Source organism: Pipistrellus hanaki (genome assembly GCF_964339955.1).
Source record: "Pipistrellus hanaki genome assembly, chromosome: 1".
NCBI classification, from domain to species: Eukaryota; Metazoa; Chordata; class Mammalia; order Chiroptera; family Vespertilionidae; genus Pipistrellus; species Pipistrellus hanaki.
The window spans coordinates 104,812,190-104,838,396 of NC_140503.1; the positions used below are offsets into that span (position 1 = coordinate 104,812,190).

General features: G+C 38.9%; 1 protein-coding gene across 11 annotated transcripts in view; it reads left to right on the forward strand.

Moving 5' to 3' along the window:
- The window catches only part of MYO9A (myosin IXA), a 410,239-nt gene extending 384,788 nt beyond the window's left edge, over positions 1-25,451 (forward strand). For all 11 annotated transcript variants that reach the window (XM_084897620.1, XM_084897626.1, XM_084897629.1 and 8 more), the window contains 3 exons: positions 16,617-16,819; positions 22,061-22,203; positions 22,707-25,451. In XM_084897620.1, coding sequence (XP_084753746.1) covers positions 16,617-16,819; positions 22,061-22,203; positions 22,707-23,143 — 783 coding nt within the window. In that variant the 3' untranslated portion in view covers positions 23,144-25,451. The remainder of the gene's footprint in view (positions 1-16,616; positions 16,820-22,060; positions 22,204-22,706) is intronic.
- The last annotated feature ends 756 nt before the right edge of the window (positions 25,452-26,207 follow it).

The window sequence follows — 26,207 nt, forward strand, 5'->3', positions numbered from 1 at the left end:
TGTTTTCATTGTCATTTGTTGCCAGGATCTTTTTATTTCTTCCTTTTTTTCTCTGGTAACCCAGTCCTTGTTTAATAACATGCTGTTTAGTTTTCATGTGTTTGATTTTTTTGGATTATTTTTATTGTAGTTAATTTCCAGTTTTATGCCACTGTGATCTGAGAAGATGCTTTCTATCTTCTTGAACTTGAAGAGACTTTGCCTATGTCCCAACATGTGGTCTATCTTTGAAAATGACCCATGTGCACTTGAGAAGAATGTATATTCTGTGGCTTTGGGGTGGGATGTTCTGAAGATGTCAATTAATTCCATCTGGTCTAGTGAGTCATTTAGGATTGATGATTCTTTACTGATTTTTTGTTTAGATGATTTGTCCAAAGGTGATAGTGGGGTATTAAAATCTCCTATTATGATTGTATTGCTATTAATCTCTCCCTTAATGTCCTCCAGCAGTTTTTTTTGTTTGTTTGTTTGTTTGTTTGATTGATTGTTTTTTTAATATGTATGTGGGTGCCCCTGTATTGGGTGCACATATGTTTACCAGGTTATTTCTTCTTGTTTGATTACTCCCTTTAATATTATGAAGTGGCCTTCATTATCTCTTGTTATCTCCTTCACTTTGAGATCTAATTTGTCAGATATATTGTTACCCCAGCTTTTTTTTTCATTTCCATTCGCCTGGAAAACCTTTTTCCATCCCTTCACCCTCAGTCTGTGTGTGTCTTTTTTTCTGAAATGGGTTTCTCATAGACAGCAGATATATGGGTCTTGTTTTCTTATCCAATCCATTACATTATGTCTTTTGATTGGAGCATTTAATCCATTTACATTTAAAGTTATTATTGATAGGAACTTATTTGTGGCCATTTTTATTCTAAACCCCTGTGTTCCTTCTTCGCTTCCTATTTCTTTTTTATTTTTACAGCAGACCTTTTAATATTTCTTGCATTGCTGGTTTGCTGGTGATAAATTCCCTTAGTCTTTTTTTTTTGTCTGTGAAGCTCCTGATTTCACCTTCAGTTTTGATTGAGAGCCTTGCTGGATACAGACCCTTTGTTTGCATGACTTTGTATATTTCATCCCATTCCCTTCTGGCCTGATGAGTTTCTGTTGATAAATCAGTGGCTAGTCTGATGGGGGTTCCTTTATATGTAACTTTCTGTGTCTCTCTGGCTGCTTTTAAGATTCTTACTTTGTTGTTGGTGTTTGCCAATTTAATTATAATGTGCCTTGATGTCTGTCTTTTCGAATTCATTTTGTTTGGGATTCTGTGAGCTTCTTGGATCTATGTAGGCTTTTTCTTCTCTATCTCAGGAAAGTTTTCTGTCATTATTTCTTGAAACAGGTTTTCTATGCCTTCCTCAGTTTCCTTTCCTTTTGGAACCCCTATTGTTCTAATATTGTTTTGTTTTGTATTGTCCCAAATTTCCCTTAGGCTCTCCTCCTGTTTTTTAATTTTTTTTTTCCTAGAAGCTGCTCTAATTGGGTATTTTTTTCCAGCTTGTCTTCTAGCTCACTGATGCGGTCCTCTGCTTCTTGTGGTCTACTCTTGATGCTTTCTATTGAGTTCTTTACAGTAGCGATGTCATTTTTCATTTCTTCTTGGTTCATCTTCATTTCCTCTTGGTTCTTACTCATATTGTCAAATTTGTCTTCCATTCTTTTTAGCCATCTTATGATCATTTCTCTGAATTCTTGCTCCGATAGGTTGCTTGTCTCTAATTTGTTTACTTTCTTTTCTGGTGATGCCTGCTTTTCTTTCTTGTGCAGGCTATTTCTTTGTCTCCCCATGGTCTCTCTTTTCAGGATGTCTTGTTATGTAGTATTCTCTCTCCTTTCCATGGGTGATTGAAGAACTCCCTTGAATCCACGTGTTTGCACTGATTGGGGCATCACAGCTGTTCGGTGGTCTCCACTGTTGTGGGTTTTTCAGGTCTCAGATAAGATCCACTTTTTCTTGCAAGATGGAGTAGTTTTCCCTCTGAGCCCGTAGTTCTGGGAGAGGTGTCCACCCCAGTTGTTTTACATGGAGATGAGAACCAAACACAGTTACCTTCCTGCTTGAGGGTACCAAATGTTGCAAAAGACCAAAGAAATACCAAGCATGTTTCCTAGAGGAAGGGAGGGACCCCATTTATTAACACTAGAGGACTAGTTTATTAACTAGTTTATTAACACCACAGGACTCCGGGATTAATTTCCAAATCAGAGTGACAAAACACACAGAGGATTTCACTTTTTATAACCTTCTAGGGTCTTTGTTTCTATACTTACTATTTTTATGGAAACTTTTATAATTAGAAGTTATAGAACCTGAAAATGAAAGATAAACTATTTTATATTGAACAATTACAGAACCTTTAAATTTATTTTAAAGTTAGCCATTTGATAAATCTGAGATCTTATACTTCTACATAAAAGATACATTTATATACTTGTTTCATGTTCAATTTAGAAAATTCGAAACAATAGAGTGAAGTGTAAAAGATAAGAAGAAAGTCACCAGTGTCTATTCATATTTTTGAATATTTATATTTTCCTTATGTATGTTTAATAGAATTTATGACAGTACTATAGTATTCATAGCTTTATATTTTTAGGAAGATTTTTGTAGAGATAAAACATGAACTCAATTTAGTATCATAAATCCATTTAATATTTTTAAACTTTTAGTTTTACTAAGTAAAAATGAGACTACTTTAAATAAATGTTTCTTTAGAAATACCTCTCTTTGTCTTTTTTCCTTTTCATTCTCTTTTATAGATAAGACTTGTTCCTTTAATTTCATTTTTTCTCATTCCTTTTCTTTCAAAAAAAAAAAAAAGGCCATGCTTCAGGGATTGTGCTAGGTATACTGGAAGTTTAGAAATGACAAAATCTTTGCCTTAGATAAATTAACAATCTAGTAAACAAAAATGTGAATAATTGTAGTTCAGTTTATTAAATCTCATCTTATCTGTTCAAAGCTATAGGGGTATAGAGTGTTGGATGAGTAGTATTACTTGAGAAAATTGAATAAACTCCAATGGCTACAATGAAAGATTTCTTGGTAGGAATGAAAGAAGGGAAGATTGATAGTAAGGTTTTATATTCTTAAATTCCAGGACCAAAAGTTTGGATTTGATCCTTTTAGGCCTTGAGAGGTCATCAAAGGTTTTTAAACCAGGGAATAGTACCACCAAACTTTTTCCGGTAACCAAAGTCTTCCAGACCTTTAGGGAAAAACAATGGGCTTAAGTAGTAGCTTCTAGAATGTGACTTTAGGTGTGCCTGGGATAGCCTAACGTCATCAACTATACTCACAATAATATTCCCTAATGAAACACCCAAAAATTAATTGGCTTGACATAATAATTATGTATTTATTACTATCTCAGCTGATTTGGAGTAAGCTGCAGATTGAGTCCAGCTCTGTTTTGCACATCTCTTATTCTTCTTGAACTAGTGAACTAAGTAGGATATATTTTTCTAGTGGAAATCAATTCTAATACAGAAGGTTAGAGAAGTGGAACTAGTGATTTATCATAGTCTTTGATATGTCTCTCAGGACAAGGAAGATAGCTCAGGAACATGTTTCTTTAAAAAGAAAGCAGAGAGTTTTTCCCTCATACATCCTCTAAAACAACTTAGTTATTTCTTTTGCCTGCTTAGCATCTGCTCATGATCCAAAGCTATGTTTCCTTCTTCCCTGTAAAATATTGGTCTTGTAGATGAAAAAACCCTCAGTTCTTTTATTAAAAGGGATCAGCTCATAGCTCTTTTAAAGATGTCATTAAGAGATTCATATTCATACCTGTTAAAATGGACTTATGAAGTTGTGTGGTATCTCGAGTGAGGAAAGAGGTCCATACAGTTTTGATCTTGTCATTCACATGAATTTGTTTGCTCTTTGGCCTACACCCCCAAATCAAAAATTTGTAGTTTCTTATAATTACAATATCGCCAGTGATATTAAAATCTATTGGTTACCCTAGCTGGTTTGGCTCTGGATAGAGCACTGGCCTGCAGACTGAAGAGTCCCAGGTTCAATTCTGGTCAAGGGTACATACCATAGTTGCAGGCTCTATCTTCCCACCCTCTAACCCCCGGAGCGGGAGGCAACCAATCAATGTGTCTCACTCCGATGTTTTTCTCTGTCTGTCTCTCCCCTTCCCTTCCACGCTCTCTAAGAATCAATGGGAAAATATCCTTGGGTAAAGATTAACAAAAAATAAAATAATAATCTATTGGTTATTTCACCATTTGAAGAGATTTTTTTTAATTCATATATGGCCTCATAATGTCATAAGTGAATCATTCAGAAAATATTGGTTCACTGAGTTATGCAGATCTTTCAAATTTTTCATTATACAATATCAAACAAAAATAACATTTGTTAATATCACCACCTTTCTCTTTAGAAAATATTTAGTACTGGGCAGCTGTCAAACTCATGGGGCAGTTATAAGTTTTCTAAAATTTTAATATTTGTTTGAAAGCTTGGAATGTCATCATTGACAAAAAAATATAGTCATACATTTATTTCATTTGAAAGGATGGGCTCCCTTCTTACATTTTTAAAGACAGTGCCTGCTGTATGCAATAGTCCTACTTAGTCGATTATTTTAACACATTGTGGATAGATCATGAGAATTCTTCTTATTACACAGTGTTTTACAAAATATCATACTTTTAAAAGATTAGCTTGTAAGAACATGTAATAAACTAGAGGCCAAGTTTGGGGAGGGTGTCCCTCAGCCCAGCCTGCACCCTTTCCATTCTGGGATCCCTCTAGGGATGTCCAACTGCCCATTTAGACTCAATCTCACTGGACATCCCTCTCACAATCAGGACTGTTGGTTCCCAACTGCTCTCCTGCCTGCCTTCCTGTTTGCCCCTTTCTTTGAAAGGTAACCCAAGCCTCTCAACTGCTCTTTGTGGCTGCAGCCACCTTGGTTGGCATTAGTTTACATACGGTACTCGCTCTGATGGGCTGATGGGCGTGGCTGGTAGGCGTGGCTTGTAGCGGAGTGATAGTTAATTTGCATATTACTTTTATTATGTAGGATTACTTCAAAATACAATGGGTATTTAATTTTAAAGTGTGCCTTTAACATTTATGTAAAACTTTTTTTGTACTCATTCAATAGAAACTTATCTGGCCACTGGGTAAAGCTAGCAATGAAACTATTGTACTAGTCCGTAATGTGTTAAGTAGCATTTCATGAATAAAGCTTTTAATTCATTTGCATTTCAAATGTTCACATATTGTTTTCTTAAGATAACTAGTCAGTATGCAGAAAGGTCCGTTGTGTATAAAACTTTTAATTTTACCATACAGAAAATTAAAAATAATGAACTCAAGGATTAAGAATAAAATTAATTTATACTGCTTAATGGAAGACATGAAATGAAATTGACTTTTTAAAAATCTATGCATGACAGCACAGAATACAATTACTAGTATAGTTTGATACCACTGCCTTCATTTATGCAAAGATGCCAATAGCTGTAAAACAGTTAGTGCAATTGTCAAGTGGAAGGACAACTAGCATCTTAGTATCATTATAAAAATAATTTTGAGCCCTGATTCGTGTGGTTCAGTGGTTGAAGTGTCGAAGAGTTGTAGGTTCAATTCTTGGTTGAGGGCTTGTACCTGGGTCGCAGGTTAAATTCCCAGCCTGACCCTGGTTGAGATGTGTACCAGAGGCAGCCAATTGATATTTCTCTCACATTCTCTCTCTCTCTCTCCCTCTCTCTCTCTCTCTCTCTCTCTCTCTCTCTCTCTCATTCCCTCCCACTCTCTAAAAATCATTGGGGAAAATATCCTCAGGTGAAGATTAACAAAAAAAATTTACCATAATAATTTTGGCATCTCCATGGGCTTGTAGACACCAACTACACTTTGAGAACCACTACTCTTCACTACATAAAACACTCCTGGCTTACAGAATTGCACAGAAATATTTGGTGAAGATAATTCCTTTTCGTGTGTAAGAAATAAATGTACAAAAATGACTCGAGTGTTTAAAGTGGTTTCTAATCTTCATCTAGTGAATCATAACTACAAGCATTGGGATATTTGAACAAGCCTGGTTACCTAATTATAGCACTATGCAAAATAGCCAATTTTCTAGGCCTCCCCTTACCAGGAAAATAGACTCCTCAGGAAGTGGTCCCATAATTCAATTCTTTACTTCCTATTTTTATGACTTAACAGAAGACACTCAAGCAGCGATAGTCTATCTTGGTCCAAAGTGCTGTTTTGGGGTATGGTTTCTTCATTAGGATTCTAAGATTTATGCTTTAACTAATTATATATAGTCCTATCTAGGTAGTGCATAGATTTCCTTCTTACATATTCAACCCATGGACAAACTTCAATCCTATATAATGAAAGCCTAATAAGCTAAGTATCCAACCATTCATTTGACTGTTCAACCAGTCACTATGATGCATACTGACCACCAAGGGGCAGACCTTCCAACAGGTAGGTTAGCTTGCTGCTGGAGTCCACTAATAGGGACTGGGCAAGATAGGCCAGACTTGCCCCGGAGCCCTCACACAGTCCCTCCCTGGCCCTAATCATGCACTGGTGGGATCCCTCAGCCTGGCCTGCACCCTTTCACAATCCAGGACTCCTTAGAGCCATGGTCAGCAAACTGCAGCTCTTTGGCCTGGGCGAGTCTATTTTAAAGAAGTGGTGTTAGAATAATTTTAAGTTTTAAAATTTCAGCTCTCAAAATAAATTTCAATCATTATACTGTTGATATTTGGCTCTGTTGACTAATGAGTTTGCCGACCACTGCCTTAGGGGATATTGGAGAGCCGGTTTTGGCTCGATCCTCGCAGGCCAGGCTGAGGATCTTCATGTTTCCCTAGTGAGTGTAAGAGATGTCTTTCCCTACATAGTCATCAAGTTGTTTTTGTTTGTAAATATATTTGTATTAATTTTTAGACAGAGAGGAAGGGACCAGGAGAGAGAGAGATAGAAACATCGATACACTGCCTTCTATAGGCTCCCAATAGGGATTGAGCCCTCAAGTTGGGCATGTGCCCTAACTGGGAATGAAACCAGCGACTTCTTGGTGCATGGGTCAATGCTCAACCACTGAGCCACAACAGCTGGGCAGTCATCAAGTTTCTTTAAGGGTTTGTCAATCCACTCCCTAATTACCACCACAGGTATCTCTCTAACTTCATCTATTTTTAACTCTTTGGGCTTATTTTGACTTATAACATTGAAAATTTTTGTGTCCCCTCTACCATACCTTGCCATTCCTTCTTGCATCCTTTCTCCATCTTGGGCCTTATAGCATTTTTCTGAGAAATCAAAACTCTCCTCATAGGCTTTATTCATTTTAACACTTTGGTGTACTTTCTACTTGTTTATATTATTACCTCTTTAAGCCTTATGCGGAAATGGAAATGCTGGGCTCAACTGAGGATTACCTCAAAGAGGTATCTTCACTTAGAATCTTCACATTAAAGCATTTGGTTCCCAAAATTTTTGTTATAGTGGAAAAGCTTACTACAGATTGGTCTCACAGAATAACAGGGAAGTCTATTATGGATGGTTCTTACCCAAATCAAATAATTAAGGATCTCTGTTACATTGTCCTGGCTGGTGTGTCTTGGTTGCAGCATCATCCAGTGCACCAAAAAGGTTGCGGGAGAAAAAAACCAAGATGGTGACATAGGTAAACACCTAACTGCAGCCCGCACAACAATTTCAAAAATACAACTAAAATACAAAATGGACATTATCCAGAACTACAGGAAAGTTGACTGACTGGAAATTCTACAACTAGAAGGAAAGAGAAAACCAGAAGGGAAATCAGAGGAGCTGTAAAAGCCTAAGGTACGGAGACACGTGCGCTTGTGTGGAGAGGATGGAGCCAGAGAGGAGGGGCAGCTGAGTGCCTAGTTGGCGTTCCCTAGCAGGAAGGAGATAAAATCTCCGGGCTGCACTGAAGCCCAGTTCTGGGCAAGACCCTGGGGACCCAAGCTCATACAGAGGGAATCTAGGCTATAAGGTGGAAACTCAGGGGAGCAGCGAAAGGCAGAGCTCCGGAGGCGTGCACGTGAATGCGCGCAGAGGACGGACTGTTGACTGTGCTGCTAGATTGCCCTAGAGCACATGTGTCAAACACAAGGCCTGCGGGCCAAATCCAGCCCGCCAGGCCTTGCAATGTGGCCTGCACCGCACTGTCATCACTGCACTCCGCTGTCAGTTTATGACATTGTCAGTTTATGACTGTTCAGTAAACCATTCGGCCCGCGATTTAGGCTGGATTTTAGATTTTGGCCCCTTCTCTGATTGAGTTCGACACCCCTACCCTAGAGGAAAGGAGACAAAAGCTCCAGATTGTACTGAACCCCAGTTCTTGGCCAGACCCTGGGGACCCAGGCTCATACAGGCAGTGTAAGAGAGGCAGAGCTCTGGAGGCGTGCACGTGAATGCGCGCAGAGGACGGACTGTTGACTGTGCCACTGGATTGCCCTAGCAGGAAGGAGACTAAAGCTCTGGACTGCACTGAACCCCACTTCAATGCACTGATCCCAGTTCCGGGCGCATTGGGGGAGAGACTAGACTGTCTGGTAGTGGGCAAAACTCGAGGGCACCTTTCTCTCAGAGGTGCTTGCAGGGAGTACCAAAGGACACTGAGGAACACTGAGACTCAGGAATCTCATAGGGCAGGGCTGATGGGAACCCAAGGCTGTAGGCTCCACCCTGAAACTCCATTCCATCCAGACTGAACACAGAGGCTTTTGCAATTTTGCAAGTCTAGCGGAATAAGGCTGTCTCCCAGTATAGACACAGCTGATCCTCACAACCAATTGGCCTGGATGTCAGTTCCTCCCAGTGATACCAACAACAATTAAGACTTCACTACAACAAGGCTGTACACACAGTCCACAAAGGGGTGCACCAAGAGTGTCCACCTCAGGTAACTGGGAGGCTGACCCACTGAACCATATCGGACACCTTAGCACATAAAGCCACTCTACCAACTTATGGAAGCAGCAAAAATGCTGAGACAAGGAAACGGATCACAAACGAAAGAAATGGAGGACAACAAGTGACTGGATATAGAGTTCAAAACCACAGTTTTAAGGTTTTTCAAGAATTTCCTAGAAAAGGCCGATAAATTTTACGAGACCCTCGAGCATATGAGAGAGACCCTCGAGGATATGGAAAAGGACCAACTAGAAATTAAACATACACTGACTGAAATTAAAAAAAAAATACTATACAGACACCCAACAGCAAGCTAGAGGAACGCAAGAATCAAGTCAAAGATTTGGAACACAAAGACCCAGAGGACACTCCTCAGCAGAAGCAAGAAGATAAGAGAATACAGAAAGTTGAAGATAGTGTAAGAAACCTCTGGGACAACTTCAAGTAAACCAACATCAGAATTATGGGGGTCCCAGAAGGAGAGAGAAAGCAAAATACCGAAAACATACTGGAATAAATAGTGACAGAAAACTTCCCCCACCTGGTGAAAGAAATAGACTTACAAGTCCAGGAAGTGCGCAAAACCCCAAACAAAAGGGAACCCAAAGAGGACCACACCAAGACACATCATAATTAAAATTCCAAGAGCAAAAGACAAAGAGAGAATATTAAAAGCAGCAAGAGAAAAGCAGGTAGTTACCTATAAAGGAGCACCCATAAGATTGTCAGCTGATTTCTCAAAAGAAACAATGCAGGCCAGACAGGAATGGCAAGAAATATTCAAGGTGATGAATAGAAGAACCTACAGCCAAAAATACTCTACCCAGCAAAGCTATCACTCAGAATCAAAGGCCAGATAAAGACTTCACAAATAAAAAAATAAGTAAAGGAGTTCATCACCGCCAAACCAGAATTATATGAATTCCTGAAGGGGGTTCTTTAGGAAGAGGAAGAAAATAAAGATAAAAATTATGAACAACAAATACGTAACTATCAAGTGACTCTAAAAACCAAGGGAATTAAAAAATCTGATGAACAATATTAACTGGTGAATATAATAAAATCAGAGGTGTGGAAGGGGAGTGAACTGACGATTCTGGGGGAAAAGGGGCGTGGGGGGTGCGGGAAGAGCATAAACTGTGCACCTATGGATGAGGACAATGGGGGGTGGGGAAGGAGAAGAGGGTGGGGTGGGAATCTGGTAGAGGGGAGCAATGGAGGGAGAAAAAAAAGGAACATTTATAATAATAGGAACAATAAAGATTTATTTTTTTTAAAAAAAAGGTTGCAAGTTTTATTCTCGATCAGTCGATCAGGGCACTAGTTTCTCTCACATTGATTATTTCTCTCTCCCCCTCCTGCCCCTTCCTTTCTAAAAATTAATAGAAATCCTTGATTAAAAAAAAAAACCTATAGTATACAACTTTATGTTTAGTTTTTAGCACAATATTAGCATTTTTTTTTCATATTTCTAAAGCTCTATGTAATCAAGTTCAAAAGTTAATTTCCTTGACCTTGTAAGAGAACTCAGGGCTGTAGAAGTTTCAGGTTTTCTTTCATCTTTATTTAATGCTGTCTTAAAAAACCTAGACCTATAGAGCTTTTTTGATTTTCTTTAGCTCTGTTAAATAATCCTTAGCTAACACATGGTAAAGTATTTGGGCAGCTAGGAAGGTGATGGCATGGATATTGAACAAAGGCAACTTTAAATCTCTCTCTCTCTCTCTCTCTCTCTCTATATATATATATATATATACATATATATATATATATATTTTTTTTCTTTTTCTCTAGAGAGGAAGGGTAAAAGAGAAACATCAGTGATGAGAGAGAATCATTAATTGGCTGCCTCCTTCCTTCCTATGCCTCCCAGCTGGGGATCAAGCCCCCAACCCAGGCATGTACTCTGACCTGTAATCAAACTCTGACCTCCTGGTTCATAGATCAATGCTCAATCACTGAGCCACATTGGCCAGGCAAAGGCAACCGTGCCTTCTTCTAAGTCATTTTTTTGTTGAATTTGCAGACTGATCTTGTGTTGTGAGCAATTTTTTCTTAATATTTTCTTTACTTCTTGCTCTCAGAACTAAAAGTGGAATAATAATTTTGTAATTCTTTTGGTTTTTCATCCCATTGCATGTTTTAGAACATATGAGTTTAGTTAGCGTGACTGCCCTTAGAACTTGCCCCCCACTTCCACCTCATCTCACTAGTAGCGCTAGATCAGTAGTTTCTGTTTCTGATACAGCATGTCTTCCTTCTTTCTCCCCCAAATCAACTGAGAAATCTGTTATTTTATTGTCTCATGCTATTCAAAAGATAATGGCGTATTTGCAGAAATAGCTAACATTGAAAAGTTTTAAAATACCACTTTTATTGTGAAATACACCACATATATATAGGAGCCCAGAAATATACATAAACATCTTAATGAATTACAAAATGAACATCAACATACCACTCACAGTCAAGATATAGAACATTGCCAACATTCCCAAAAGCACTCCTCTTTTTCTTTCCAACCACAATCCTTTTTCTCCCCCAGAGGTGAGCAATAACTTGAGTTTTATGTTACTTGCTCTATTTTCTTTGTTGTTTTCCCACTAAAGGATGTGTTCTTGAGCACTATAGTTTTGTTGTGTTTGCTTTCAGCTCTGTATAAATGGAATCATATTATTCTGTATCTAACTTATTTAAGTCTTATTATGTATAAGACTTATCCATGTTGTGTTTAGTTGTAGTTCATTTTTGTTCCTGTATAGTATTCCAGGATATGTATACCACCATTAAACCATTTTCATGTTGGTAGGCATTGACTTGTGTTTTGGGACTTATGAATAATGCTATTATGAATATTCTGATACATGTATTTTTTATGTACACATGCATGTATTTTTGTTGGGGAAATACAGGAGTGGAATTACTGGGTCATGGGATATATGTATCATCAACTTTAGTGCATAAAGTTGTGCTACAGTAGTAGTATATGAAAGTTACCAATTATTCCACCTCCTTGTCAACACTTATATTCCAGATTTCTTTATATATATATATATATATATATATATATATATATATATATATATATTGATTTTTTTTTGCCCCCCTCCCTCCCTCCCATGCATACCCTCTCTCCCCAGAGTTTTATGTCCATTGGTTGTACTTATATGCATGTACACAAGTCCTTCGGTTGATCTATTATCTCCCCCAGATCTTCCCCCCCCCCTTTTTTTTTTTTCCAGATTTCTTAATTTTAGCTACTCTTAACAGTGTGTGTAATTGTGGTTTTAATTTTGCACTTCTGTACTCTTTAATGTGCTTAAGATCCTTTTTATAAGTATGCATGAGATATCCTTTTCTGAAGGACCTGTTCAAAGCTATTGCCCATTTTTTCTAATTGGCTTGCCTGTTTCTTTCTGATTTGTAGGAGTTCTTTCTGAATTTTTGATGTAAGCCCTTTATTGGTTACTTCCATTGCAAATTTCTTCTTCTACTTAGAGGTCTCATTAGATGAATCAGGAATTTTTTTTTTTTTTAACCAGGAGTTCTTAATTGTAATTTAGTCTAAATTTTATCAGCCTTTTCCTTAGACTAGTACATATTATGTCATGTTTAAGACATTTTTCACTACTTGATATTATAGAAATAATGTTTCTAAAAAGCTTTATATTTTTGCCCTTAATATTATTTTTAAATTGTTATATTCTATTTGTTCCTCATGAAAGAAAAATACATTTGATTTTGGTGTTTTTCACCTTGCTCAACACACTTAATTCTAATACTTTTGCTGTGACTTATTTGGATTTTATATTTTAGTCATACTGTTCATGAGTAATAATAGTTTCACTTGTTTTTTTATAGTCCATATGGATTTTTTTTTTCCTTTGCTAGAATCTCCGGTATAGTGTTGAAAGGAAGTGATAAGGATCATTTTTCACATTGCCCTATCTCAAAGGGAAGGCTTTAATACTTTTACCACTGAATAATGATGCTTGGTATAGAATTTTTACAAATGATTTATGAGATAATTTTCCTTTCTATTCCTGGATTTCTAAGAATTGTTATTAGGATTTATTATTGAATGTTATGAAATACCTTTACTATGCCCATTGAGTTGTTCATCAACTTTTGTTATTGATATATTACACCAAGTGTTTTTCTAATGTTAAGCCATCATTATTCTACCGCAATAAATCCAACTTAGTCATGAGGTGATTTCCTTCTTACATATTGCTTGATTTAGTTTATAATAAGTTATTTAAAATTTTTGTACCTGTGTTTATGAGTAAAATTGTCATATAATAGTACTTACTTTTTATATCCTTTTTAGGTCTTTGATTTTTAATTGATTTTAGAGAGAGGGGAAAGACAGAGAAACACTAATGAGAGAGAAACATTTATCATCTGCTTCCTGCACACCCCGCTTCTGGGGATCAAACTGGCAATGCAGGCAAGTGCCCTGATCAGGAATCGAATTGGCAACCTCTTGGTGCATGGGATGACACCCAACCAAGTCATACCAGCCAGGCCCATATTCTTGTTATTTCTTGATATCAAGGTTATGCTGTCCTCTAAGAATGAGTTGGGGGAATAATAGTCTTTTTTATAATTTTGTAAAGAATTTGTCATTTGTATTTTATTTCTTCTTGTTTGCTAATGAAATCATAAAGGCCTAGAGTTTTCTCTTTTGAAAGTGCATTTTTGAATTTAGTTGGTAAGATTATTCACTTTTTTTGGTATTTCTTTATTGACAGTATTAATTACTTGGATTTTCATAGAATTTCTCTACATACACTTTTGTATACAATTTTTTTCCAAGATAATTTGAGAACTTTAATATGCTTTAGTTAATATACAATTACTGTTTGTATTTTAGGTTATCTGTATATTTTTAATCCAACTGAGGAAAATGCTTACTTTAAAATTTAGGGTATTATTCTTATGTTTTATGCAGTCACTTTTCATTTAGATTCTCTCACATATTTACTATTTTCATTGTTCTTCATTCTCCCTCACTAACATTTATTCTTTTGTCATTTTCTATCTGATCTTTAGGGCAGGTCTGCTAGCAACAGATTCTCTTAGACTGACTGAAAATGTCTTTATTTCAATTGCATTCTTGAAAGTTGTTTTGCTCTGTATAGAAACCTAGATTGGCTGTCATCCCATGCACCAAGAGGTTGCCAATGCAGTTACTTTTTTCTTTCATCACTTTGAAAGTATCATTTATTGTTTTCTGCTTCCATTGTTTCTATTGAAAAGTTGTTTCTTTATTGCAGATACATTTTTTTTTTCTTACTGCTTTTAAGGTTTTCTTTTGCCTTTGATTTTTAACAACTGTGTCTGGGTATGGACTTTTTAAGTTTATCTTTCTTATAGGTTGAAGGCTTTCTTTAGTCAGTAAGTAGGTTGACATCTTTTTGGTCTTAAAAAATGCTCTACCATTATCTCTTTAGTATTTCTTCTACAGAATTGCTTTTCTCTCCATATCCTATCTAATGAAGAGGGAATATGCTAATTGACTGTCACGCCCTCAAAAATGGCAGCACCCACAGCCACAAGATGGCAGCACCCAGTCCGCTCAGCCCCACCAGGGTAGCAAGCATGCAGCACGGCCAGGCCCACCCCTAGGCGGGACTGGCTGCTTCACAAGCCTACCACCAGAGTCTCCCAGTCCCCTCAGCCCCCCAGCCACCCAGGGATGGTCCGAGGCACAGGCAAGCCTAGGATGGTGGCTGCCCAGCCGCCCAGGGCTGTCCCAAGGTGCAGACAAGCCTCAGACCGTGAGAAGGGGGCAGGCCTGGCTGAGGGACCTCCCCCTCTGGTGCATGAATTTTCATGCACCGAGCCTCTAGTATATATATATTTTTCAATTTATTTTTTACATACAGTAGGGGGTTTTTTTTGTTGTTTAGTTTTTTGTTTTGTTTTGTTTTGTTTTTTTGTATCCTGTTGTTTACCTTCTTTTCTGAACTTTTCCTACAAGTTTTTTGTTTTGTTTTCCCTGCTTGATTCTTTATATTTTCTTCTGATCTAATAATTTCTGGCCCATTAATTCAACAGTGTATTTCTATCTCCTTCAGCATGGTTATTTTAAGTTTGTCTTATAGCACAATGTCTGGAATGATTGAGGGTTTCTATTTCCTGTTGTTTTTACTGGTTTTCACTTACATTATGTTGTTTCCTTTTGGTCTTGGTTACCTTTGATTGTGTCAGACACAGTATTTAAAAAATTATTTTTGAAAATATTTTGATGCCTTAGATGATGTTTCTTTCCTCTAAATATTATTTTCACTTTTTCTGCCAGGTGCTAGGGCACTAAAAATCTAGCTTACTTTTATGCATTTTCAGGGATTACAATTTTCTGGACTATTCAACTGTCTTGAAGCTGGACTGCAGTGTCTGCAAGGACTATTATAATTTCAGTTTACTCTGAGGTCTAGGATACAAATCTTGGGGATCCTAGTGTCAGGCATGGAGCCCACACCCTTGTGTGGTTCTGGACTCTCACTTTTATTCTCTACCCCATGTGTTGGCAGACTCTTTCCAAAAAGGACAAGAGAGTAAATATTTTAGGCTTTGTAGACCTTACAGTTATGTTTACAACAATTAATGCTGCCATATTATGCAAAAGAGCCGTAGATAATATGTGAATTAATTAATATGAATGTATTCCAATAAAACTGTTTTGTTTTTGTTTTTGTTTTGTTTTTTTACAAAATCAGGCACAAGACCAGATTTGGCCCATGAGCCATAGTTTGCTGACCCCTGATATAATCTGTCAGAAGCTCTGTTCAGACTATCAGCTACCTTTTCTTAAATTTAGATTAGCCCAAAATGCTGGGCTAGCTTTTCCTTGGCCTTCCTTGTTAGCTCTCTGGTGCCTTTAAGAATATGTTGTTTTTGTGTGTGTGTGTTTGGTACATTTGTTCTTGGCACTCCTGCTGAGATAATCTAAAATATCTATTCTGCCATTATCAGAAGCTAAAGTTATATACAAAGTAACAAATTTAAAAGTAATATGATTTTTTTCTCCCTCTGACCTCAAGAAAGAAATTTCTTGAGTTGTTCTCAGAGAAACTCACCAGCACCCTGTGATATAAAAATTATTATTATTTTTTTAATGAAACAGTTTTGGGACATGTTTTTATAGTCTTCCTAGAGAGATTGTTCATTCCACAGTTAAAGGTGAAGAGCATTGTTACCCATCAGAACTTTATGTGATGATGGAAATGTTCTATATCTGCACCATTCAATATGGTAGCTTCTAACAACCTGTGACTTTGTGAAAATTTGAAATGTCGCTAGTGAAAACGCAGAACTAAATTTTTACTTATTTAATTTTAATTGATTTACATTTAAATAGCCCTGTGTGGATATTTAGTTTGGAGTGGATGCAGCCTATATTTACAAGAAGAATCACATCCCAGTACACAATGTGTCTTTATATTCTCACATGCTGAAGTATTCATTTCCCAATGATGTTGCAAGAAATAATTAACCTAAATGTTTTTGATGGATAGTATTTCACTAAGTATCTTGGGCCTTACAGAATGTTTCCATTTATTTCTAACATTCACCTAGTATGATGGAAGTACTCTTGTTATCCTAAATGGGTCATGTATAACTGATGTAGGCACTCAATTTACTTTACAACATGTGTTTTTCTTTGTAGGGAAAGGGGTGTCTTCATCAAGGAAACTATGCAAGTTCATCCTCTCCTGTTGTAGTTCGGTTGCCCTCTATGTCTGATGTCCCAGAAGAGACCTTGACTAGTGAAACAACCATAGAGATGGACATCACAGAACAGCAGCAAACAGCTATGCAGCAGGAGGAGAGAGTGCTGACTGAGCAGATTGAGAACTTACAGAAAGAGAAGTGAGTTTCCAGGAGGAAAGAGAGTGACCGCTTTATTTGTTTTCATTTCCTTCCTTCCATCTTTTATATTTCCTTATTTATTAAATACTATAGGCCTGGTGCATGAAATTCGTGCACGGTAGGGGGCAGGGGGGAGGGGAAACAGAGTGTTCCTTAGCCCAGCCTGCATCCTCTCCAATCTGGGACATTCCTCTCACAATTGGGGATTGCTAGCTCCTAACCACTCGCCTGCCTGCCTGATTGCCCCTAATCTCTCTGCCTGCCAGCCTGCTCGTTCCCAACTGCTCCCCTGCCGGTCTGATTGATGCCTAACTGCTCCCCTGATAGCCTGATTGCCTCCAACTGCCCTCCCCTGCAAGCCTGGTTGCCCCAACTGCCCTCCCCTGCCAGCCTGATCTCACCCCCAATTGCCCTCCCCTACAGGAGACCTGGTCATCCCTAACTGCCCTCCCTTGCTGGCCTGGTCAACCACAACTGCCCTCCCCTGCCAGCCATCTTGTGGCGGCCATCTTATGGCGATGTGAGGGCTTCACGTGTTGGCGCCAGGACCTCCTAGGCTTTTATTAGTATAGATCTCCTATGTGTCAAGCACTGTATCATCAGGTGATACAGAGGATGTGGAGATGACAAAGTTATGTTGTCTGAAGGAAGCTCCATAAGCATGGAGACTTGAAGCTGCTATGGTGATGATTCTAGATAGGCTGACTGGAGCAGGGTGTGTCAAGGAATCTTAGCCAAGATTCTAACAGGTCAGAAACCATCTTCGGTGAACAGATTTATCTTTAAAAGGGGGGAATAAAAAATTCCCAGGCTAGCCGAAACCGGTTTGGCTCAGTGGTAGAGCGTTGGTCTGCAGACTGAAAGGTCCTGGGTTCGATTCCGGTCAAGGGCATGTATCTTGGTTGCGGGCACATGCAAGAGGCAGCTGGTCGATGTTTCTCTCTCATTGATGTTTCTAGGTCTCTATCTCTCTCCCTTCCTCTCTGTAAAAAATCAATAAAGTATATTTAAAAAAAATAAAAATTCCCAGGCTAAGACAAAATCCCTATTCAAAACTCCATAAAGGAAAGATATTGTCTAAAGATCAAAATAGCCATGGGGCTAGCAATTAAATGGTCAGAATAGGGCAGCAACACTAGTGGGTGCTGGAATACTGGGTAGAAAAATTGGTTGTAATTTAGGGGAGAGACAAATAAGCAGCTTTGTAACCTTTGCCATCACTGAAACAAAGGTGGGTAACAATACATTTTGGGGATAATTTGAACATTCCATGGTTCTCCCTGAAGGGTTCATATGCTAATCTGACTGATGATGTTTGTTCCTGAGTTCCAGAATTCCAGGTCTGAGAACTTGATTCATGTGGGGATATGATTCTGTTAAAGTATTTTTTTAATAAAAATATATTTTATTGATTTTTTACAGAGAGGAAGGAAGAGAGATAGAGTGCTAGAAATGTCAATGAGAGAGAAACGTCAACCAGCTGCCTCTTGCACACCCCCTAGCGGGGATGTACCCACAACGAAGGTACATGCCCTTGACCGGAATCGAACCCAGGACCTTTCAGTCCACAGACCGATGCTCTACCACTGAGCCAAACCGGTTTCAGCTGTTAAAGTACTTTTTGTTTGCCAGGATTGAGTCTAGAATTTAGGCAAGCTAAAAAAGCAGCTGGAGCTCAGCTTGGCAGAACAGGATAAAGCAAAAGTGGGGTACATTGTCTGGGCTATTTGATACAAGAATGATCTAAAAAGAGGACCTAACTCAGCTCTGATGAAAATGGTATTAGAGGTATTAAAGGATGAATAGGAATTTGTAGGAAGGGGAAAATCTTTCTAGAGTAGGGCTGTCGAACTCAATCAGAGAAGGGGCCAAAATCTAAAATCCAGCCTAAATCGCGGGCCGAATGGTTTACTGAACAGTCATAAACTGACAATGTCATAAACTGACAGCGGAGTGCAGTGATGACAGCGCAGTGCGGGCCACATTGCAAGGCCTGGCGGGCTGGATTTGGCCCGTGGGCCTTGTGTTTGACACATGTGTTCTAGAGAAAGGAAAGAGTATGAGCACAGTCTCAGAACATGGCTTATGACAGTGGTAATTTCAGAAATGAGATTATCTTTGAAATTATTGTCTAAGCTAGGTACCCTGTTTCCCCAAAAATAAGACAGTGTCTTATATTAACTTTTGCTCCCAAAGATGCGCTAGGTCTTATTTTCAGGGGATGTCTTATTTTTCCATGAAGAAGAATACGGTACACATTTATTATTAAATGAAAATAAAGGAAATTTATTACCTGTATACAGTACGGTAGTTGTCAACACAAACCGGACAAACTGTGAATCCTACAGTATCAATAATTTTCTAATTTATTCAATGACAATCATGTCATCATCTTCTGGAACAACATCATAACAATCCAATTCCTTAATTTCCTGGTGAATTTCTTGTGACTCCATTTCTTTCAGAATCAGTGGACCAAATCTCTCATGTTTAGCAATAGCACTGTCTTTAAATGTGTACTTCTTGTCAAGGTAGCCTGCTCGCAGTGCATTTGCAATGCAACTGTCAGTGATTTTCTCCCATGAATTCTTCACCCAAGTCACAACTTCTTGCAGTTTAGGTTTCACAAAGTTTCCACGCTGATTTCTCTCCATTCTATTTTCAATGTAGTCATTAATTTCCATGCGCAAATTGTCTTTAATTGGCTTGTTTATTGCAATATCAAGAGTCTGGAGATAGGCCATCATTCCTGCGGGAATCATTATCTGATCTGTTTTTCTTCATGTCTTCTAAATGTCTTCATGTCTTTAGCGTGGTGAGTGCTGGCTGCATCCCAGACTAGCAGACCTCTTTGGCTCCCTCGCATAACAAGCAGCTGCATTAAATCAACCCTCTTCCTTATAACTGCTTGTGTGGCCCAAGCTTTTTCAGTTTCAAGAATAAAAATGCCCAAAACACGTTCAATCTTTTCCTTCTTGCCCTTAGAAATGATTAAAGGTGGGATTTTAGTGTCATCCAGACGAATTGCCAAAAGACAGGAAACACGTGCACTTTCGTAAGCAGTGGAGGGAATGTACACTAAGGAGGTACCCCGCTGTTCAATTGTTGTTTGAGATGATTGGTCCATAAACACTGCAGTTTCATCCATAGCAATCATGTTGGAAAGATTGTATTTAGAGAAGTCAGCATCATCAATAAAGGACTTGAATGCAAGTGCTCGCTTAATAACTTGAATATCTTCCAACCTAAACAGTGTTGTAGATCTTCTTAAAGACAGTTCACTTCGCTGAAGGAAATTATCCAGCCAGTGTTGTGATGCTTTGAAGTCCTCAGGGGCTATGTCAAACTGTGGTGTCATTGCAAGGGCAAATTCTTGAATCTGAGCCCTATTCACAACCAAAGCCTTTGCTCTCCTGTCAACAACCCATTCACAGATCAGGTCTTTCAAGTTCGGAAAATAATGGTTGCCGACTTGATCCACACTTGCGCTTTTTAGCATTTCCCTTGTCCACTTGTTCTGCTCACCATTTTCGGACCAACCAGATACTCAACATCTTCTCTTTGCAGAAAGCAGTAAGATTTTGGTCCCAAGAGTCTTCCACGATTCTTTTCTTGTACTCCACGGAGTAGCTTTTTCTTTTTGCGCTCATTTCTAGGGGTAAAAAAAAGGAATTGGGGTATCAAGGTGGGGGGAGGGGGATCACTTAAAATGACACAGGGGGGATCAGAGGGGGGAATCAAAATGGCACAGGAGAATCAGGGGGGGGATTACCATTTTTGTAACCCCTTTTGATCCTTCTGTGACATTTTGATTCCCCCCTCTGATCCTCCTGTGTCATTTTAAGTGATCCCTCCTCCCCCCACCCTGTGCCACTGAACACCTTCACCAGACATCCCCCCAACCCCTTTATCAAACATTTACCCCTGGGGCCTGTTTGGGGACTGTCACTGGGCTTGCTGGGGCCTGGATCTGGGCTGGAGCAGGGTCTGCCACTGAGAACCTTCAGTCATCATGAGGGCAGCTGCAAACATCAGGTAGTGTCACCAGAGACAGACCAGCACTCAGCACCTTCACCGTGTCCACTCTGCTCTAATCCTCCTGTTCTTCTACACGCATCTGAGAAAGTCTCCTCCTCTCTCCGCCCCGCACTCATAGCTCACTCTGACCTCCGCTCTGCTTCCACACAGCAGTGATGTCAGGACTCCGCATAAGATCACTGGTTGCTAGACGCCAGTCGGGGTGGCCCTAGCGACCAGTTTACGGTAAATTAATTTTCATTCTGAGACAGAGCCTAGGGGTGGCCTTATTTTCAGGTGGATGCCTTATATTTCACTCAGAAGGAAACCTTTTCGGAGGATGTTGTATTTTCGGGGAAACACTGTAGTGAAAGTGAAGCTTAAAGGGCTTTAAAAGGGGAGATGAAAAAGGAAGTAAGAATTGGAAGGATAAGGAGGTTGTGGGCAAGTAGAGTATGTGTTAGATTCAGAGCTGGTATAATTCCAGATCTTCGCATTGGAGAAAGTTCCTATATAAAGCTGAGGGGAGGTTCTTAGAAGTTGCAGACAGAGAGGAACTTTGGTGGTAGGGTATTGATTGAAGTATTTTAGGGTGATATCAGGGCAGTAGTGAGAAAAGAAAGATTTGGAGCCATGTACCAAAGACTTCAGGGACTAAGCGGTTATGACTGAGATAGATGGGTGATTGATGAAAAGAAGAAAATATGATAAGTGGAGATGGCTTAAGCTTCAAGGACAGAAAAGATCCAATCGGTGTTTCACTTCATCCAGAGGTTTCTCTGGGGTCAAGATAAAGTTTCATGGAAAATAGTTAAAGAGCTCGAAGGAATATTAGGGATTATCTAGTTTAATCTCTTTGTTTTATAGGTGAGGAAACAGGACCAGAGAAAAGAAAGTTTCTTCCTGAGGCATTATAAACAAGCTTAGAGTGAATTTAGAGCACTAATCTGATAACTAGATCTTACAGCTGCGGCATCTTTCCCCACCTCATCATTGGCCCCTTTATGGGCCCAGCCTTTGCTGTACTTTGTCTTTTAGTACATACAGTGTTAGCCTTCACCATTGCTATAGCTTTCAGATCCTCATCATCACCTGATTGGGAACAGTAAGAAATGTGACTGGTTTTGCTACTTAAATTCCTGACTTTTATGGAAGGTCTTTCTTCTGTTGACTTCCTTCCACTTCTTATCAAATACTAATGGATTTCCTGATTGTATCTTACAGGGAGGAGCTGACATTTGAGATGCTTATACTGGAACCCCGTGCCTCTGATGATGAAACCCTTGAGTCTGAAGCCTCCATTGGGACTGCCGATAGCTCAGAAAACTTAAATATTGAGTCTGAAGGTGCCATTTTTGAGAAATCGGGTAAATGAACACCTTAGTGCAAAAGAGGATTAAGGATTCCCAAGCTAAGACAGAGTACTAAAGAGTTGGAAAATAATGATCTTTGTGAAGCTTTTATATAAATTACTCATTAGATGAAGCCTTCAATGTAATGCAGCTTTTAGTAATTTATTGTTTTCTCTAGCATTTACTTTACCAAGGAGAAAAGCCAGTAATCACAACAATGTCGTCTTACTGACCCACGATCCATTTTCTAAGAGTGGGTAGTTTAAAATGACAGTGACAGTCATCTCCTAATGGCCTAGTCAAATTTCAGACTTCATTGGAGTTGATCCTAAAATGATGTATGTAGAAATGGATGGTGAGCTCTTTTTGAGTTATGTGTGTGCACACAGTAGGTCAGCCTGGACCCTCCAAATCTAGCCCACCTCATTTCACGTGGGTATAGTGATGCCTATTCATTATATAATGATATGCTTTAGAGGGAATTGTCATTTACAGCTTTGGTCTCTTCTCTGGATTAGAGAGAAGCTTGGTCCTTAGCTCCCTGAGAGCAGCTGGCAAGTCTGAACCTTCTATCAAGTTGAGAAAGCAGCTAAAAAAGCAGCACGACTCTTTGGATTCAGTGGATTCTTCAGTCTCTTCTCATGGGACCAGAAAACGATTTCAGATTTGTTCCAAATCTCCATTCTATCGAGCTGCCTCAGCTGGTGAGGCCCTAGAAATGGAGGGACCATTGGGCCAGACCAAATCCCTAGATGACAAACCTCAGTTCATCAGCAGAGGAACCTTCAACCCTGAAAAGGGCAAACAAAAATTAAAGAATGTGAAAAACTCACCTCAAAAAACCAAAGAGACCCTAGAGGGGACAGTGGAGTCTGGCCACAGGAAAATTGTGGACCCAGACTGCAGCTCCACTCAACAGCCAGCTCTCTTTGAAAATAATGAGTTTATGGTCTGAACTAGCAGATGTGTGTTTCTTCATAGCTTCAGAGTTGTAAACACATCTCATCTTTAGGCCTCTTCTCATTGCCACATCCACAATAGTCCATTCTGAGTGAGGTCCAGCCTCTTGCCCAAGAATACAACCAAGACCTGGTATGCTGAATTCTGGGCCTCCTGTGGAAGTGGAAAGGCCTCTTTGAAGCCTGCCTGGATGGTGCCAGCTGTGTCTTGGCTGCAGTATTTGACCATAGATTTCACTAACGAAGCCACCTAGCTAGGGCTTGGGGATTTGAGTCAATCGTGGAGATCTTTGTACCTGCCTCTCTTCCATCCTCTTTTCCCTTTCCAGAGGTGTGTGGAACTGGTAAGCACATTGTGGGCCTGAGGGGCGGGCGCATCGATTTCTGGCCTTTTGAGAAAACATGTAAATCTTTCTTAACCATATAAGCAAAAGATTTTGAGTTTATTTTGGGAATAGTTAGGAGCTGAGGTAGAATATACTCCCCCCTCCCCCAAGGATTAAAAAGAAAAAGAAAAAGGTTAAGCCCTCTATTTTAAGATTTGCTTAAAAAACAATTCATGTTATATTCTGGGAAAAGTAAAAAGGCAATTGTTTCCATTAAGCCATCAGAGCATGTCTCAGACCTCTGGTTATACAATGAAGAAGAGAGTACAAATTTTGTTTTTTGATGATGATTGATATAATAATAATAAATGCTGGTTTAACTTCTAGTTAGATGTTCCTGCCAAATATATTGCATGGGCTGAAGTTTCAGTAGCCATACTGTTCCCATATTCTCTGGTCCTAGGATCAGGTTCCTCTAATTTTCTTAAATGACCCAGAGATATCAGAGATGTGGTGAACACTAAACATGAGGGTTTCACCCTAATCCATCCATGCTTTTCTCTGTGTTGATTGAACTGAAGATCTCATTTTCATCTGCTGGTAGATTTCAACCTGGAACTCAAAGACAAATGACCATTCAATCAATTCTCTCAAAACATTCACAACACAATATTACATGGATAAGTGTTACAAAAAGCTGCCAAAAAATAAGAACTTTTTCAGATGACCCATGTAACTTTTATTTTTTTCCTCAGACCATCAGTATTAGATTTTTTTAAAAATCAAGGACTACTTGAAGCTACTTTTATTAATATTCTGGTTACTGAAGTTTACTGTAAATATATATGTATAGTATGCATATTTCTTTTTCACCTTATGCTTCCCTCTTCCCATGGAATTTCTTCCTAAGTTTAGGAATGATTGTACAGGGAGGTGAGAGCCACACATCCCTGAGTTAAAGGACAAGTCAAAAGTCAAACCATCTTCTCCACTAGGTGTCTCCATACATCTGAGTTATAGTAGCATTTTAAGCTTAGCATCAGTGGGATTCGAAATCTATTTCTATTTATATAATATATGAGAAATGAAACATGCTTCCCTTTCTTGAGATAAATATGTGAAAATATTTATTTTGAAAGTTACTAAATGGATCTTGTCTAATTACCACATGCACTGTAACCTGAATTTTGGTTATTCTTCCTTTAAATGCTTCTAGAATTTGAAGTTACTGACCTATTAAAATATGCTAAGGCAGAGTCTCTCCTGTTACATGATACTGAACCTCATGCCACTGCCTAGGTGGTGGTTGTCGAACTACAGAGATGAGATTTGGAACATCATTCTGAGTGGCAGCTAAAGGCAGTAGGAGTCTTCCCTTTCCCTAGTTTGGGTTCCAAAATGAGTTAGGAAAAGGGATCTTTATAAATCTTCAGAATGATGGTGGTTAGTGAGTAAATGTTCCATTTTATACCCCACAATCATCTGCCACCTTGTCCAGGCTGTCATGAGGAGTGATAAATGTAAAGCCTTTAAAAATCTGAATTTTAGAAAATCTCCCAGAGGAAAACCTAATTCATCCCATGGTTGTGTGAAAGTGGGATGGCTGCTGCCTTGGCACCGCTGCCAGATTGCAGGTGTGTGTCAGTGTTCTTGGGAGAGTAGCGTTCTGTTGGGCATGACTGCTGCTCTTCACTTGCCAGGCATTGGTCAATACCATACAAAAGGAGAGACTACCCTTATTGGATAGTTTCCTTTGGCCCAGAGGAATAGCCTGCAGAACACATCTCGGCATATGTTCTCCTACTAAATTTTTGTTGTTATTGTTTTTGCAAAATAAGTTTTGGCAATTAAAAAACAACTCATATAGGACATTTTATAGAAACTTGACAATGGATATTAAGAGACTTTATAATTTTTCTCAGGGACTTGAAACCTGAATTTGGATAAAGTTAAATAAAAAATATTGCTTTGCAGTTGCTAGATTTGTGGGTTTCTAGTCATTTAACATGCTGCCAAAATGGAGGGTGGTGGGGAGGAAAGGGCCACCGAATTACAAGAATGCAGAGCAAGTTTGGGACCATCCCTTTGAAGGAAAGCTGCTGTTCTCATGGGATAATAGGTGGGCTACAGTGATGATGCCATAACTCAAAAACTGTCAAAACCAAGTGCTCTATCTCCTTCCATTTGTTCTTAACTGGTTCTCTCCCTGGTTAAAGTTAAGTCACCACAAAGTGATGCTGTATGCATTGCAACCAGTTATGATTAAGATATTTAACCTTAACATGTGTCACATCTGTTGCTTTGCATGTTTACTTTAATCTCAAATGCCTCAAAGAAAATGCCTGAATGACAGCAATAGGATGGCCCCATATTTGGAGTCCATACTCCAGATTGAAGAGCATTCTGTTCTATCACACATTCCTGGCCCCAAATAAAACCTGGATTTCGATTCTCCCCAGTAAAACCAACACATCTCTTATGATGAAAATGTGATAGCAGCAGAAAAGCCTAATTTGGATCACATTGGGTGCCACAACGTGAAGCAAATGACTATCACAGCAAATATAAGAAAGGTTCAGGGAGGTGGTATGCTTAGTTTGTCATGTACTTTGTACTTCCTGCCATTTTAATTATTTTCCCTAACTGGGCTTCTGAAAACATTAAGGGAGGTATGCCTTCCCTGTAGGAGCCTTGCAGAGGCAAGGGGCCCAGGTCAGGGAATGGGATACCAGAG